Source organism: Tamandua tetradactyla, chromosome 20, assembly GCF_023851605.1.
Source record: "Tamandua tetradactyla isolate mTamTet1 chromosome 20, mTamTet1.pri, whole genome shotgun sequence".
Classification (NCBI taxonomy): Eukaryota; Metazoa; Chordata; class Mammalia; order Pilosa; family Myrmecophagidae; genus Tamandua; species Tamandua tetradactyla.
In genome coordinates, this window is record NC_135346.1 from 26,546,260 (window position 1) to 26,564,456 (window position 18,197).

Genomic DNA, 18,197 nt, shown 5'->3' on the forward strand with positions numbered 1-18,197 from the left:
CTCTTCCTAAAGGGAGGTGTCAGCCACGCCGACATGGAGAGATTACCCAAGTTTCCATTGCCAAAAATGCACTGTTCCCTGTTGTAAGCTTGTGAAGCCGTATATGTACTTCAGCATGAAACAATAAAACAGGATTATTTTCATTTAATAGAGTTGTCCCTCAGGCCTGTTTTTTCCCATAGCTAGTTTAGAGAGGGGAGTACTTTATCACAGATTAAATGTCCACGCTGAGCATTTGATTTTTACCGTAGGGTATTAGCTCCTGGCAGTTGCTATGGAAGCCCAAAAGGGAGAGCTGGAAGGATAGGAATCATTCACTCTATCAGATGAATGTAGTCTAGTCTCCATGGGGTGCTGGGGGGCAGGGGTTTAATAACACGTCCTCTCAATCCTGACCAGGCTGGAATTTGCCTCTGTAGAGCAAACTCGGGTTTGGAACGACCTCTTGGCCAGAATCCTTTTTGGCTTGCTTAGTGCAGAGGTGAGGAAACCAACCTTGGCAGCCTAACTGCCTGCCCCATGCTAACTGTATGGCCTTGGGCATGTTACTTAACCTCTCTGAGCCTCAGTTTTCCTTTCTGGAAAATGGGGAGATAATAGCACCTTCCTGAGAGATGTTAAGGATTAACTGTCTTAAAACATGGAATCCTTTGAACAGTGCCTGGCACGTAACAAGTGCTTAATAAAATTAATGTTTTATCCTTACACAATTTTTGTCAGATCCACCTACCATCTGTAATTTACTTAATATTCTTAACTCAATTTGAACCTAAAATTTATTTTAAAAGAACACTTTATATCAGAGCTGTAAATGCAAAACTAGAATAAGTTGCTATGTATAGAAGGTAGCCATAAAATAGTAATGACAGCTAATATTTATTTGGCATGTACTGCTTGCCAGGCACTGTGTTAAGTGTCTGAATTTGTTCAGACACAACCCTCTGACACCAGTACTATTGTTACCATCACCCCCATTTTATAGATAAGAAAACTGAGGCACACTGGGGCTAGCAAACTTGCCTACAATTGCACTATTAGTAAGGGGGAAAGTCAGGGTTGGTAAATGGCGGGGAGGGGGGTTGTTTGGGCTCCAGAGCCCACTGCACCACTGCTGTGCAGCTGCCTCACTGCAAGCAAGACTATTTGATCCCCACCCTAGATGGTTGTCTAGCTGGGCCTGGAGCCTGAGGCCTGAAGATTCGGGACGGAAGGAGTCAGGATCAGGTACCACAGTCCCTTGTGGTTTCAGTGACATTTAGTGCCCAATCCAGGTGCTAACTGAAAGTAACCATCTCCTGCCCCAACTCTGTTTCTTTATTTCACAATAACAAATTGTTGTTTCACAATAGCAAATTGTGTTTCACAATTGCAAAAGCTATATCATTATACGATCATCTTCAGAAAACATGGCTACTGGAACACGGCTCTACAGTTTCAGGTACTTGCCCCTAGCCTCTCTAATATACCATAAACTAAAAAGGGGATATCTTTATAATGCATAAGAATAACCTCCAGGATAATCTCTCACCCATATTTAAAATCTCTCAGCCACTGACACTTTATTTTCTCATTTCTCTCTTCCCCCTTTTCATCGAGAAGGTTTTCTCAGTCCCTTGTTGTCAAGTCCCAGCTCATCCCAGGATTTCCGTCCCACATTGCTAGGGAGGTTTACACCCCAGGTAGTCATGTCCCATGTAGAGGGGGGAGTTTTTTCTGTGTCATCTTAGAGAGAGAGAGGCCACATCTGAGCAACAAAAGAGGTTCTCTGGGGGTGATTCTTAGGCATAATTTTAAGTAGGCTTAGCCTATCATTTGCAGGGATAAGTTTCATATGAACAAACCCCAATAGGCTGAGGGCTCAGCCTATTGATTTCATTGTCCCACTGCTTGTGAGAATACCAGGAATTCTCCAAATGGGGAAGTTGAATTTTTCCCCCTTTCACTCCATTCCCCCAAGGGGACTTTGCAAATACTTCTTTATTCACTGTTCAAATCACTCTCCATCTCTGTTATTTTGTGGAAAGTCGTTTAGCTTAAGGAGTCCACATAACAATTCTTCCAGGTCTTAGAAATCCCTCTTGAGGGTGGCACCAGAAAGCTGGAAAAATGCACAACTCCAGGCAGGGTGATGGGGAAAACAAAACTTGCCTTTAAAATCTGCCTTATATGGCTGGACTGGAATAGCAAAACCAGGCAAATAAGAGAATCTTCATCAGGGGGTTGTGCAAAGAGAGAACAACAATAGAAACAATAGGGGAGAAGTAATTTATTTAGGAAAAAGAAACATCTTTCTACTAGGAGAGGCTTGGGAGGAGGGCGTGGAGGGTGGGAAGGAGGAGTTAGCTTGCTCTGTCAAACTAGGGCATCCTTGGTCGAAGGGGTGGCACGGATTTCATAGAGATGGGAGGTCCTCATCTTGAGTTCCCGGGCCATCTGACAGATGGAAAAAGGCCAGCAGCAGTGCACAGCCAGCCAGTCCTCGCACAGTGTGCCCTAGGGTGAGATCGGGGTCTCTGTGCTGTCACAATTATACAGGTTCATTTCCATTACCCGGATTCCTGTACAAAGTTCCCTGCTGGCCCATCCCACCCACTGTTTCCAGGATCCACCAACACCCCCAAGCCAATGCCCAAGAATACAGCACCACTGGGTTGCTTGAGTACTGAAGTAGCTCAATTGCTAATCCATACCTGCAATTTGGAGACTTGAATTTAGGACTTAGAGTTCATATTTGAAACCATTGACTTCTCAGTCAACAACTTTTTTTCCTCTTAGGACTTAATATTTCTAATTATTTTTATTTATTTATTTGGAGTCAGAAATAAGTACACATGGTCCAAATCTTCCAAAGTAAAAAGGGATATAGAGAAAAAGTAAACCAGCATTCTACATTCTTCCTGGCCATCCAGGTATTGCCTCAAGAGCCACTGATGTGAGCAGTGTCTTATATACTCTTCCATATAAAGTCAAGCTGCATATCTAGTCTTTTTATGTAAATAGTTGCATACTTTCATGCTTTGCTTTTTCTCCACTTTAAAATATATCTTAGAGAGCATTCCATATCAATGCACACAGCAATCCCCATTTTTAAATCTGTGCACATCTTCACATGTATAATATCTCTCCCCAAGCTCAACTGTGCTGGAAATGGATTTTTTTCTTTAAGGAGCACCCAGGGACCCCCTGAATTCTATATATACCACATAGGCTATTTTTTAAGACAAACCATCTTAGGTATATCCTCCAAATTTGTACAATTCCACCTGCCATCTTCTCTTAACCCAATAAGAAACAGAAAGAAGTGTGGTTTATTTCTGTGAATAGAAGATAGTGTGTGTTGCTTTAGGAGGTAAGACTATACCTTTCTACTGCTGTTCATGGGAGCATGACTCAGCAAGTACCATTTGTCCAATAAGCTGATCGGGTGGTATCGGTAAGCTTCCCTCTCCCTCACCTCCTTTTTTTTGTGAAGTCACAGCTGTTGAAGGCATCCAGGTTGTCATATACATCCTCGTTCACATACACCTTCAACCACACTTACCTGTATTTTATGTCTCTCTCTGGTGCCAATTCTTAGTGCAAAAGTAGACCCAGGCAAAAACGGCCAACAAAGACACTCTCCATAACGCCTGGCGATGTCACACTCAAGACACACAGGACAAAACAGACCACAGAAACCTGTCAAAATCAAATGAAAGAAAGCCAAGGTCTTCAGATGTTCTTGGAGCAACACCACGTCACAAAGAGCATTTATAACTCTGTGCCATCAATTTAATGTTGCATTGTCTCCTTGCAATCAGGGACTGAGAATGAATACACAATTCTCAAAATTCAGTGTATGGAAATTGCCATAACTGGGCTACACTGAAATTGTCTTCTTTTGTTAAGCACTGGCAAAGATGAACCTGATACAACTCTGTTAGCATTGAATATGGTAATTGTTTTTTTTTTCCTGTCAAGAGAAAGACATTAAATAATTTCTTTACAGTGGAATCATAACTGTTGCATCTAGCACATTCATCTGTCTGATTTCAATATTTAAAATAGATATAGTGTGTGTGATACTTTTGAATAACAGACATCTCTTTCCATAAATGCGATTGAAGACTTTTATGGTACACTGACTCTGCCTGCTATTCTTATCAGAACTTTATCCTATTTCTCAGGCTAGAAGGTTACTCTTTTCTTTTTGCTACTTTCATGAAGCCACTGACACCTGCCAGTTTTAATCTACAAACTATTAGGGCTTGGTTCCTTGAATATCAACTGGAAACAGTTTTTCATTTATTCATTCATTTGTCTCTAACTATGATATTGTTTCCTACACATTCTACATGAACCATCTAACACAGAGGTTGTGTTCTAAATATTTTTGGGTCACAGACCCTTTTGACAATAGGTTGACAGCTATGAACTCCACTCTACAGCAGTGAAAAAAGCAAATCCACATAGACATGCAAAATTGTGCGTTCAATTTCATGGGGTTCAGGGAGCCATTGAACATTATCAGCAGGCTGCAGGTTAAAAACAACCACTAATGTACAGCTAAGATGTTAAGTCATCTAGCATTGCAAAAGATGACAGTCCTGATGAATACAAATAATAAGGACCATGGAACAGAAAAAACAAAGCTAACTGTAATCTTTTAAAAAAATCTATTCAAGAAGTATTTTTTGAGGCATAAGTTACATACAATAAAATGCACAGATCATCAGTGTTCAGTAGGATAAATTTTGACAATCGTATTCACACCCAAGTAACCAAACCTGTAGAACAGTACTCTCATTCCAGAAAGTTCCCTCGTGACCCTTCCCAGTCAGTCCCAACCCTCCCAACCCCCATTCCAGAGGCAACTATTCTTCTAATTTCTATTTCCATAGATGAGTTTTGCCTGTTCTTGGACTTAATTTAATGGACTCATACAGGATCTGTAATTTCCAATCTGACTTCTTTTGTTTGGCATCACATTTTTTGAGATTCATTTTGTGTTGTTATGTGAATCCATAGTTTGTTCTATTTATTGGCCGAGTAGCATTTCATTGTAAGAATATTCCACAAATTGTTTATCTAGTCTCCCGCTGATAGACATTTGGCCATTCCATTTTTTGGTATTGAGAATAAGGCTGCTATAAACCTGCACTTACAAGTCTTTATGTGAACAAAAGCTTTCATTTCATTTTGGTGGATCCCTGGGAGTGGGCTAGTTCATTGGGTAGATGTACGTATGTCTATGTATGTTTAACTTTACAAGAAAATGTCAGAGTTATCCAAGGACTTGTACCATTTTGCACTGCCACCAGCAATGTACAAAGTTCTAGTTGTTCCATATCTACCATTAGTCTTTTTAATTGTAGCTATTGCAGTGAGTTTGCACTGGTAGCAGCCACAGCCTTTAGGGCACCACGCACCAAGGCTCACACACCATGACACCAGCACACTAGAAGAATCACTGTCAAACGCCCAACTCTGCACACTTTTCCCTCCCCAGCAGTGAGTGAGAAGCTCAGTCCTACTCCCAAATTCAGTGGCAAAGAAGCAAAAATCTAGGAATGTGGTTTTACCTAGCGCCTCTAAGAAATGACTTCAACTCAGCCAAGTAAATGACAGGGTACACATGCCCATGATGCTGGAGGAAGAGGGGTTGAAGAGCAGCTTCTTCAAGGAGTAGGAAATCTGATCAGGAATCTCTAAAGCAGCCCTAAATCATTTACTGTAGGAACCCCTAAATCATCTACTGTAGGCACCCCTGGTCCCACACCTCTGAGTCCATCCTAGTCTGGGATGTTTCACCCCATGTTTTAAAAGCCCATTACTTGAATGATGGTGATGGTAGCACAACATCATGAACGAAATTAATACCTGTGAAGTGTACACCTAAAAACAATTAAAATGGGAAATTTTCTGTTATATATGCCAGCACCCTCTTAAAAAACAAAAACCAAAATCCTCCTCACTCTCAGGGAGATCAGATGCTCCACCCAGCACTGGAGCTGTTTGAGAGGCTCAGAGGCTGATGAATGGCCCAGCAAACTTATAGCAACTGTGAGGGGTTACACTTTACTCAAGCTTAAACGATGGGAATTTAAAATCATGGCACACACACACAAAAAAACCAATCAATTCTCACTTTATGCATAGATTGTGAAATAGTGTAAATCCTCTCAAACAGAAAATTAATAAAAAATTGCATAATTGTAAAACTGGCAAGCTGAGTGAATGATAAACTGTTCTTTCATGATTGTTTCAGATTGCACCACTTGGGTAAAAATACATACCCATTACCCTCGTCAGTATATTGTCAAGAAGTTGTTGTTTATGGACTCAGAAACTTCTTTTTTTATGATATTATTTCTGTGATTATTATGCCTTTTTTAAAGAAGTACATGTCATTTTTATATTTAGCCTTTTTGTGTCATGTAAGCATATTTTCTAAGTCTTAATTAGAAGGTGGTTTTAGATATGGAAGAACACATACTCCAAAATCAATTACTTTGGAACAGAAGTCAGACATTATTTTAAAAACACCATAAAAGGGTGGGCCATGGTGGCTCAGGAGGCAGAGTTCTCGCCTGCCATGCCAGAGGACCCGGGTTCGATTCCCGGTGCCTGCCCATGTAAAAAAAATAAAAACACTATAAAGACCACACTGTTATTATATAATGGCTGATATTTATACAGAGCTCACTATGAGCAAATCCTTATTAAAGGCACCTTACCTAGAATTACTCATTTAATCCTCATGAGAATCCTATGAAATAAGTACTCCTGTAATCCTGTTTTACAGGTGAGAAAACTGATACCCAGAGAATTTAAGTAATTTGCCCAAGATCATACAACTTTTAATAAGGGGCAAAGGTCATGTCTGAACTTAGGTAGTCTGGCTCCAAAGTCTTATCTGTGACACATATGTCCATATGTTTTCATGCTTTATGTATTTGCCCATCGTGCCACAATGGTTGTGGATTTATTGCTCCAAGACAGCGTCCCCACTGCCACTACTTGATATTTATTTCTTCACGACACTCTTAAATCATGCAACTTCTTAAGGAAAGCTCCTTTGTCTAAAATGTTACTGCACTGCACTGCAAAGAAGTGCAAGGGGAAATAAAAACCCTGTGGGCCAACTTCAAAAACAGATGCCCAAGATTAGGATAAGGGTGCAGGAACTGTTAAAAAGTTGAAAAAATGATCATACTTCAAATAGAGATGTGAATAAAGTGCATTTGGATAGACTAAAGTATATCAGAATACAGGGTAAAGGATGATGATATCATCCATATTTTAAAACTTCAACTTCTGTGTGAGACTAAAGGGAGAGATGTTTATTTGGTTCAAAATTTATACTTTGGGTAGTGCATTTCCTAATTTGACTTCTATGGTCAGTTTAGTTGAACACCATGAACACATGGAATCTTGGACGGCATGAGATTTTGTTGGTTTGTCCAGGTTAATGTGATGCCCTGATAAATTCCAGAATGATTTGGAAAGTGAATTAAAAAAGTATTTGTAAAGTCCCTTGGGGAATGAGAAGAAAGGCAAAAATATTCAGCTTCCTTATTTGTAGAATTTCTAATATTCTCACAAGCAGTAGGGACCAAATCAATAGGCTGAGCCCTCAATCTTGGGGTTCACCCTTATGAAACTTATTCCTGCAAAGGTTAGGCTAAGTCTACTTAAAGTAAGGCCTAAGAGTCACCGCCAGAGAACCTCTTCTGTTGCTCAGATGTGGCCTCTCTCTCTAAGCCAACTTGGCAGATGAACTCACTGCCTTCCCTCCTAGTGGGACATGATTCCCAGGGGTACAAATTTCCCTGGCAACGTGGGACAGAAATCCCAGGATGGGCCAGGATCTGGCATCAAGGGATTGAGAAAACCTTCTTGACCAAATGGGGGAAGAAAGAAATGAGACAAAATAAAGCATCAGTGGTGAGAGATTTCAAACAGAGTCTAGAGTTTATCCTGGAGGTTATTCTTATGCATTATATAGATATCCCTTTTTAGTTTATGATGGACTGGAATGGCTGGAGGGAAGTACCTGAAACTGTTGAGCTGTGTTCCAGTAGCTTTGATTCTTGAAGATGATTGTAAAGCTATCTAGCTTTTACAATGTGACTGTGTGATTGTGAAAACCTTGTGTCTAATGCTCCTTTTATCCAGGGTATGGACAGATGAGTAAAAAAATATGGATAAAAATAAATAAATACAGGGGGAATAAAGGGTAAAATTAATTGAGTAGATACAAATATTAGCAGTCAAAGAGAGGGAGGGATAAGGTGTATGGTATGTTAAAAGAAAAACAGAATAGGATGAAGAATATTGTACACAGTCTCTGGTAGAAAATATTTGCAACACACATAATAAGCCAAAGTTAGTATCCAGAGCATACAAGGAACTCAAATCAATATGTAAAAGATTAAAAATAGAACAAAATAGGTATCGGGTTTGAGTATGCAATTCACCAAAGAAGACATGCAAGTGGCCAATAAACATGAAAAGTTGTTCAACATTATTAGTAACCAAGGAAGTGGGTATTAAGATAATCAGAAACCTTTTATTACCCATAAGAATGGCAAATCTTTTCTAAATTTGATAATATCGTATGTTGCGGGAAGTTTAGAAATATACTCCATGCAGTAATGGAAGTAGAAATTGGTACAACCACCTTGCAGGGCAATTCAGCTGAATCTGTTAGAATTCAAAATATTCTAGGGAAAAGAGGGGTCCAAGATGGCAGCTTAGAGAGGTGTGGGATTTAATTTGTCCTCCAGAGCAGCTAATAAATAGCCAGGAAGAGTACAGAACAACTCCTGGGGCCACGTCAGTCACCGGACACACAGCGTACCCCAGTCTGGACCAGTTGGACCGGCTGCAAGCCCTCCCAGAACCATGAATCCCCCAAGCCACGGTGGTCAGCACCCCTCCCCCGCAGGCTGCTTCCCAGAGGGGAAAGGAAAGAGACTTTACTAGCAGCAGGGGCTGGGAGCAACCAAGACTAATTGTGGAAATAGTTAACAAATTCTGACTACTAAAAATAGGCCCCCAGTTCAGCTGAACTGCTAGTAAAAGCTGAGGTTGCTGGTTTTTACCCCCGCACAGAGGGGGCAGGACTGATGGAAAAAGGAAAAAAAACAGATTTTTTTTTTATGACAACACAAAATACTTGAAAGGGTCTGGGCCCTGAAGGAAAGAAGGGGGCACAAAGGACCTGGAGATACACAGAACAACATACTAACTTAAGTTCTTGATTGGCAAACCCAAGGAATAGGGTCCTGCTCTGAAAAGGATTTTTTTTCTTTTTTTTTTTTTTTTTTGGCTGTGTTTCTATGGCTTGACTGCTCTTCGCATACAACTACAAGGCTTCTCAGGCTCCAATTGCTGCAGGTAAGGACAGAATTAAGCTTGTCTGAGAGTTTGTCTGGAGGTTGTGCCTTCCCCAGGAGAGGGGTGGGGCCCAGATCAAATGGAATCCCTCCCTCAAGGAATTCAGACCCCAGGGTCTAGAAAACTGAAGTGATTACACTCAGCCTACAACCTCTCCTCTGTCTTATGCTCCCAGCAAGGAGAGTCTGCTGAAGTTAAAGGTACCACATTAGCTTATGCTGGTGAGACCTGCAGGCAGACAAGAGCCACATACTGCGCAGGATAGGAAAAACAGAGTCTAGAGGCTTCATAGGAAAGTCTCTCAACCTGCTGGGTCTCACACTCAGGGAAAACTGATGCAGGTGACTCTTTCTTCCTGAAAGGAGACCAGGTTGGTCTGGGAAAATCAAGCTCGGGTCTATAATACCTAAGTAGACCCTCCTAAGTGGGGGGAAAAAAGGCACCATACAGGCAGGGCAAGAAACAAGAAAATAAGAGCTGAAAAATTCTTATCTGTTAAACAAAATCTAAGCTGGAGGTCTAGAATAAGCTGAACTGAATGTCAAACAACAGATAAGACAACAAAGTCATCCAGCAAGAAAATCCTAGGTAAAAAAAAAAAAAAAGTGAAAACAATCTCCAGAATAAATTAATTAAGGAAATTAAAGGTCTAGACACCAGCAAAAAATAATGAATTCTACTAGGGAAAGCTGAAGATGTGGCCCAGACAAAGGGAACAAACCAACAATTCAAATTAGATACAGGAGTTGAAACAATTAATTCAGGATGTTTGAAGACATGGAAAACCTCATCAAAAATCAAATCAATGAACTGAGGGAGGATATAAAGAAGGCAAAGGATGAACAAAAAGAAGAAATTGAAAGTCTGAAAAAACAAATCACAGAACTTATGGGAATGAAAGGCATAGTAGAAGAGATGAAAAAAGCAATGGAAACCTACAATGTAAGATTTCAAGAGGCAGAATATAGGATTAGTGAACTGGAGCACAGAGCACCTGAAATCCAACAAGCAAAAGAAAATATAGGGAAAAGAATGGAAAAATATGAGCAGGGACTCAGGGAATTTAATGACAACATGAAGCACAAGAATATATGTGTTGTGGGTGTCCCAGAAAAAGAACAGAAGGGAAAAGGAGGAGAAAAACTAATGGAGAAAATAATCACTGAAAATTTTCTAAGTCTTATGAAGGACTCAAAATTAAAGATCCAAGAAGTGCAGCATACCTCAAACAGAGTAGATCCAAATAGATGTACTCCAAGATACTTACTAATCAGACTGTCAGATGTCAAACAGAAAGAGAGAATTTTGAAAGCAGCAAGAGAAAAGCAATCCATCACATACAAGGGAAGCCCAATAAGACTATGTGTAGATTTCTCAACAGAAACCATGGAGGTGAGAAGATAGTGGTATGATATATTTAAGATACTAAAATAGAAAAACTACCAACTGAGAATTCTATATCCAGCAAAATTGTACTTCAAAAATGAGGCAGAAACTAAAACATTTTCATACAAAAAATCACTGAGAGAATTTGTGACCAGGAGACCAGTTCTGCAAGAAATACTAAAGGGAGCACTAGAGATAGATAGGAAAAGACAGGGGAGAGAGATGCGGAGAAGAGTGTAGAAATGAAGACTATCAGTGAAGGTAAAAAGAAGAAAAATTAGATATGACATATAAAATCCAAAAGACAAAATGGTAGAAGAAAGTACTATCCTTACAATAACATAAAATGTTTATGGATTAAACTCCCCAATCAAAAGACATAACTGGAAGAATGGACTAAAAAACAAGACCCATCTATATGCTGTCTACAGGAGACACATCTTAGACCCAGTTATAAACATAGGTTGAAAGTGAAAGGTTTGGAAAAGATATTTCATGCAAATAACAATCAGAAAAGAGAAGTTATACTAATATCCAACAAATTAGACTTCAAAGGTAAAACAATTAAAAGAGACAAAGAAGGACACTGTATATTAATAAAAGGAACAATTCAACAAGAAGACTTAACAATCATAAACATTTAGGCACTGAGCCAGAGTGCTCCAAAATACATGAGGGAAACACTGAAAAGAGAAATAGACACATCTACCATAATAGTTAGAGACTTCAATTCCCCACTCTCATCAGTGGACAGAACATCAAGACAGAAGATCAATAAAGAAACAGGGAATTTGAATAACACAATAAATGAGCTAGACTTAACAGACATTTATAGAACATTACACCCCACAACAACAGGACACACCTTTTTCTCTAGTGCTCATCAATCATTTTCAAGGATAGACTATATGCTGGGTCACAAAGCAAGTCTCAATAAATTTAAAAAGATTAAAATCATGCAAAAAAGTTTCTCAGGTCATAAAGGAATGAAATTGGAAACCATAATAGGCAGAGGGCCAGAAAATTCACAAATATATGGAGGCTCAACAACACACTCTTAAACAACCTGTGGGTGAAGGAAGAAATTACAAGAGAATCAGTAAATATCTCAAAGCAAATGAAAATGAAAATACAGCATATCAAAATTTACAAGATGCAGCAAAGGCAGTGCTAAGAGGGAAATTTATTGCCCTAAAATACTTATATCAAAAAAATAAGAAAGAGCAAAAATCAAGGAATTAACTCTTCACTTGGAAGAACTAGAGCAAGAACAGCAAACTAACCCCAAAGCAAGCAAAAGAAAAGAAATAATGAATATTAGAGCAGAAATAAATGAAATTGAGAACATGAAAATAATCAAGAAAATCAACAAAACCAGAAGTTGGTTCTATGAGAAAATCAATAAGATTGATGGACCATTAGCAAGGTTGACAAAAAGAAGAAGAGAGAAGATGCAAATAAATAAAATCAGAAATGGAAGAGGAGACACAACCACTGGCCCCACAGAAATAAAGGAGGTAATGAGAGGATACTATGAACAACTTTATGCCAATAAACTCAACAATGTAGATGAACTTCCTAGAAAGGCATGAACAACAAACATCAGCTTAAGAAAAAACAGATGACCTCAACAACCAATCACAAGTAAAGAAATTGAATTAATCATTAAGAAGCTCTCCAAAAAGAGAAGTCCAGAACCAGATGGCTTCACACGTGAATTCTACCAAACATTCAAGAAAGAATTAGTACCGATCCTGCTCAAGCTCTTCATAAAATTGAAGAGGAGGGAAGTTTACTGAATTCATTCTACAAAGCCAACATCACCCTCATACCAAAGCCAGACAGATATTACAAGAAAAAAAATTACAGACTCATCTCTCTAATGAATATAGATGCAAAACTCCTCAACAAAATTCTTGCAAATCAAATCCAGCAGCACTTCAGAAGAATTATACACCATGACCAAGTAGGAGTCATCCCAGGTATGCAAGGATGGTTCAACATAAGAAAATCAATTAATGTAATACACCATATCAACAAATCAAAGCAGAAAAAAACACATAATCATCTCAATTGATGCAGAAAAGGTTTTTGACAAAATTTAACATCCTTTCCTATTGAAAACACTTCAAAGGATAGGAATAGAAGGGAACTTCCTCAAGATGATAAAGGGAATATATGAAAAACCCACAGCTAACATCATCCTCAATGGGAAAAACTGTAAACTTTCCCCTATTTCAGGAATAAGACAAGGATGTCCACTATCACCATTGTTATTCAACATTGTGTTGGAAGTTCTAGCCAGAGGAATTAGACAAGAAAAAGAAATGCAAGGCACAAAATTGGAAATGAAGAAGTAAAACTCTCACTGTTTGCAGATGATATTATACTATATGTTAAAACCCCCTAAAATCCACAGCAAAATTACTAGAGCTAATAAATGAGTACAGCAAAGTGGCAGGTTACAAGATCAACACTTAAAAATCTGTAGTGTTTCTATACATTAGTAATGAACAATCTGGGGGGAAATCAAGAGAAAAATTCCATTTATAATTGCAACCAAAAGAATAAAGTATTTAGGAATAAATTTAACTAAGGATACAAAAGACCCTACAAAGAAACTACAAGAAATTTTGAAAAGAAATCACAAAAGACCTAAATAAATGAAAAGGCAAACAGTGTTCCTGGATTGGAAGACTAAATGTAGTTAAGATGTCAATTCTACCTAAATTGATGTATAGATTCAATGCAATACCAATTAAAATCCCCAAAACTTACTTTTCAGAAATAGAAAAATCAATAAGCAAATTTATCTGGCAGGGCAGGGTGCCCCAAATAGCTAAAAATATTCTGAGAAAGAAAACTGAAGTCGGAGGTCTCACACTGCCTGACTTTAAGGTGTATTATGAAGTTACAGTGGCCAAAACAGCATGGTAGTGGCATAAAGATAGATATACTGACCAATGGAATCAAATAGAGTGTTCAGGTATAGACCCTCTCATCTATGGACAATTGATAAGGCAGTCAAGCCAACTCATCTGGGACAGAACAGTCTCTTCAATAAATGGCACTTGGAGAACTGGATATCCACATGCAAAAGAATGAAAGAGGATCCATATCTCACATGCCATACAAAAATTAACTCAAAATGGATCAAAGACCTAAACATTAGATCTAAGACCATCAAACTTTTAGAACAAAATGCAGGGAAATATCTAATAAATCTTATAATAGGAGGTGGTTTCCTACACCTTACACCCAAAGCACAAGCATTGAAGAAAGCAAGAAATGGGAACTCCTCCAAATTAAACTCTTTTGTGCATCAAAGAACTTGTCAAGAAGTAAAAAAACAGTCTACACAATGGGAGACAATATTTGGAAATGATATATCAGATAAGGGTCTAGTATCCAGAACATATAAAGAGATTGCTCAACTCAACAACAAAAAGATAAACAACCCAATTACAAAATGGGCAAAAGACATGAACAGACACTTCTCAGAAGAAATACAAATAACTAAAAGGCACATGAAAAGATGCTCAACTTCCCTGGCTATTAGGGAAATGCAAATCAAAACCACAATGAAATATCATCCCACACCCACCAGAATGGCCATTATCAATAAAACAGAAAATGACAAGTGCTGGAGAGAATGTGGAGAAAGAGGTACACTTATCCATTGTTGGTGGGAATGTAAAATGGTACAACTGCTGTGGAAGGCAGTTTGGCAGTTCCTCAGGAAGCTAAGTGTATTAGTTAGGGTTCTCTAGAGAAACAGAATCAGCAGGGAACACTCACAAATATAAAATTTATAAAAGTGTCTCACATGACCACATGAACACAAAGTCCAAAATCTGCAGGGCAGGCTGTGAAGCCGACGATTCCACTGGAGGGTCTGGACCAACTCCACAGGAGAGGCTCGCCAACCGACACAGGAGGAGCCTGTCTCTTCTGAATCCTCTTTAAAAAGCTTTCAGTGATAAGATTAAGCATCACTCATTGCAGAAGACACTCCCCTTTGGCTGATTACAAATGGAATCAGCTGTGGATGCAGCTGACATGATCATGATTTAATTCTATGAAATGTCTTCATCGCAACAGACAAGCCAGCACTTGCCCAACCAGACAAACAGGTACCGCCACTTGGCCAAGTTGACACATGAACCTGACCATGACACTAAGTATAGAATTGCCATATGATCTAGCAATCTAGATCATATGTTGGGTATCCATTCAGAGGACATAAGGGCAAGGATACAAGTGGACATTTGCACACCAAAGTTTATAGCAGCATTATTTACAATTGCCAAGAGATGGGAAACAGCCCAAATATCCATCAACAGATGAGTAGCTAAACAAGCTGTGGTATATTCAAATAATGGAATATTATGCAGCTGTAAGACAGAATAAAGTCATGAAGCATGTAACAACATGAATGGACCTTGAGGACATTATGCTGAGTGAGATTAGCCAGAAACAAAAGGATAAATACTGTATGGTCTCACTGATATGAACCAACATTAACGAATGAATGTGGAGAATTTCAGTTAAGAACAGAGGCCATCAGAAGGTAGAAATAGGGTAGATTTTGGGTAATTGGAGCTGAAGGGATAAAGATTGTACAACAGGACTGATTGTAAAAATTCAGAAACAGATAACACAATACTACTTAATTGTAGCACTATAATGTTAAGACACTGAATGAAGCTGAATGTGAAAATGATAGAGGGAGGAAGGCTGGGGCACAAATGAAACCAGAAGGAAAGATAGATGTTTGATTTGAACAGTGAATAAAAAAATATTTGGAAAATCTCCTTGGGGAAACAGAGAGAAAGGAGGAAAATTCAGCTTCCCCATTTGGAGAATTCCTGATATTCTCGCAAGCAGTGGGGACAACCAAAGCAATAGGCTGAGGGCTCACTCTTGGGGTTTGTTCATATGAAACTTAACTCCACAAAGGATGAGCTAAGCTTACTTAAAATTAGGCCTAAGAGTCACCCCCAGAGAACCTCTTTTGTTGCTCAGATGGGGCATATCTCTCAGCCAACATGGCAAGCAAATTCACCGCCCTCCCTCTCTCTACATGGGACATGACTCCCTGGAGTGTAAATCTCCGTGGCACTATGGGACAGAAATCCTAGAATGAGCTGGACTCAGTATCAAGGGATTGAGAAAATCTTCTTAACCTAAAGAGGAAAGAGAGAAATGAAACAAAATAAAGTGTCGGGGCCAAGATGGCGGCTTAGTAAGGTACGTGCGTCTTAGTTCCTTCTCCAAAGCAACTACTAGGTGAACTGAAACAGTGCAGAACAGCTCCCGGGACTACGGCAGGGAATGGACACACAGCATACCCCAGTCTGGACTGGCTAGTCTGACTGCGAGACTCAGCTGCGGTGAGATCCCCGAGCAGCGCGCGATTTCCTGAGCAGCGGCAGCTGTGGCGGCCGGATCTCCTCCCTCCATCCTTCCCAGGCCGGCTGAGAGTCTCGGAGAGGCAAGTTTCCCAAGCCGAGGCGGCCGGCGCCCCTCTTTTGTGGGCGGCTTCCTGGTCCGGCTACGAGTCTCGGATCAGAGGGCTACACAAGCCACGGTGGCCCTCCCCCACGGGCGGCTTCCTGGTCCAGTGGGGAATTCCACAGGTCGCGGCGGTCGGTGACTGACGCCCCTCCCGCGCGGGCGACTTCCTGGTCCGGTGGCGAATTCCCCGGGCCCGCTATGGCCGGCGACCAGCCACAGGGTCCCCTCAAGCCGCGGCAGCTGACACCCCCACCACGCGCGGCCCCCCGAACCAACGGAGAGAATTGGTTCAGAAATCCCCAGGCCGCGGAGATCGGTGACTGGGGGAATCCCTTCCAAACACGTGAGACAAACGTGTGACATAAGCGCCACCTACTGGGCAGGATAAGAAAAACAGAACCCAGAGATTTCACAGAAAAATCTTACAACCTTGTTGGGTCCGACACCCAGGGAAATCTGACTAAATGCCCAGACGCCAGCAGCAGAAGATAACGATCCACGCTCAGAAGATTGAGAACATGGCCCAGTCAAAGGAACAAACCAATAGTTCAAATGAGATACAGGAGCTGAGACAACTAATGCTGAATATATGAACAGAAATGGAAAACCTCTTCAAAAACGAAATTGATAAATTGAGGGAGGACATGAAGAAGACATGGGCTGAACATAAAGAAGAAATAGAAAAACTGAAAAAACAAATCACAGAACTTATGGAAGTGAAGGATAAAGTAGAAAAGATGGAAAAAAACAATGGATACCTACAATGATAGATTAAAGAGACAGAAGATAGAATTAGTGATTTGGAGGATGGAACATCTGAATTCCAAAAAGAAACAGAAACTATCGGGAAAAGAATGGAAAAATTTGAACAGGGTATCAGGGAACCCAAGGACAATATGAACCTCACAAATATACGTGTTGTGGGTGTCCCAGAAGGAGAAGAGAAGGGAAAAGGAGGAGAAAAACTAATGGAAGAAATTATCACTGAAAATTTCCCAACTCTTATGAAAGACCTAAAATTACAGATCCAAGAAGTGCAGCGCACCCCAAAGAGAACAGATCCAAATAGGCGTTCTCCAAGACACTTACTAGTTAGAATGTCAGAGGTCAAAGAGAAAGAGAGGATCTTGAAAGCAGCAAGAGAAAAACAATCCGTCACATACAAGGGAAACCCAATAAGGCTATGTGTAGATTTCTCAGCAGAAACCAAGGAAGCTAGAAGACAGTGGGATGATATATTTAAATTACTAAAAGAGAAAAACTGCCAACCAAGACTCCTATATCCAGCAAAATTGTCCATCATAAATGGAGAAATTAAAACATTCTCAGACAAAAAGTCACTGAGAGAATTTGTGACCAAGAGACCAGCTCTGCAAGAAATACTAAAGGGAGCACTAGAGTCAGATACAAAAAGACAGAAGAGAGAGGTATGGAGAAGAGTGTAGAAAGAAGGAAAATCAGATATGATATATATAATACAAAAGGTAAAATGTTAGAGGAAAATATTATCCAAACAGTGATAACACTAAATGTTAATGGACTGAATTCCCCAATCAAAAGACATAGACTGGCAGAATGGATTAAAAAACAGGATCCTTCTATATGCTGTCTACAGGAAACACATCTTAGACCCAAAGATAAACATAGGTTGAAAGTGAAAGGTTGGGAAAAGATATTTCATGCAAATAACAACCAGAAAAGAGCAGGAGTGGCTGTACTAATATCCAACAAATTAGACTTCAAATGTAAAACAGTTAAAAGAGACAAAGAAGGACACTATATACTAATAAAAGAAACAATTAAACAAGAAGACATAACAATCATAAATATTTACGCACCGAACCAGAATGCCCCAAAATACGTGAGGAATACACTGCAAACACTGAAAAGGGAAATAGACTCATATACCATAA

General features: G+C 39.7%; 1 protein-coding gene across 2 annotated transcripts in view; it reads right to left on the reverse strand.

Annotated features, from left to right (window-relative positions):
• Positions 1 to 2,249: 2,249 nt before the first annotated feature.
• Positions 2,250 to 18,197, reverse strand: part of PLAC8L1 (PLAC8 like 1) — a 30,214-nt gene continuing 14,266 nt past the window's right edge. Inside the window, exons 3-4 of one of the 2 annotated variants that reach the window (XM_077138057.1) lie at positions 3,542 to 3,678; positions 2,250 to 2,433 (exon numbers count right to left, since the gene is read on the reverse strand). In XM_077138057.1, the coding sequence (XP_076994172.1) occupies positions 2,353 to 2,433; positions 3,542 to 3,678 (218 nt within the window). In that variant the 3' untranslated portion in view covers positions 2,250 to 2,352. Of the gene's footprint in view, positions 2,494 to 3,541; positions 3,679 to 18,197 lie in introns of both variants that reach the window. The other variant, XM_077138056.1, reaches the window with a different exon arrangement.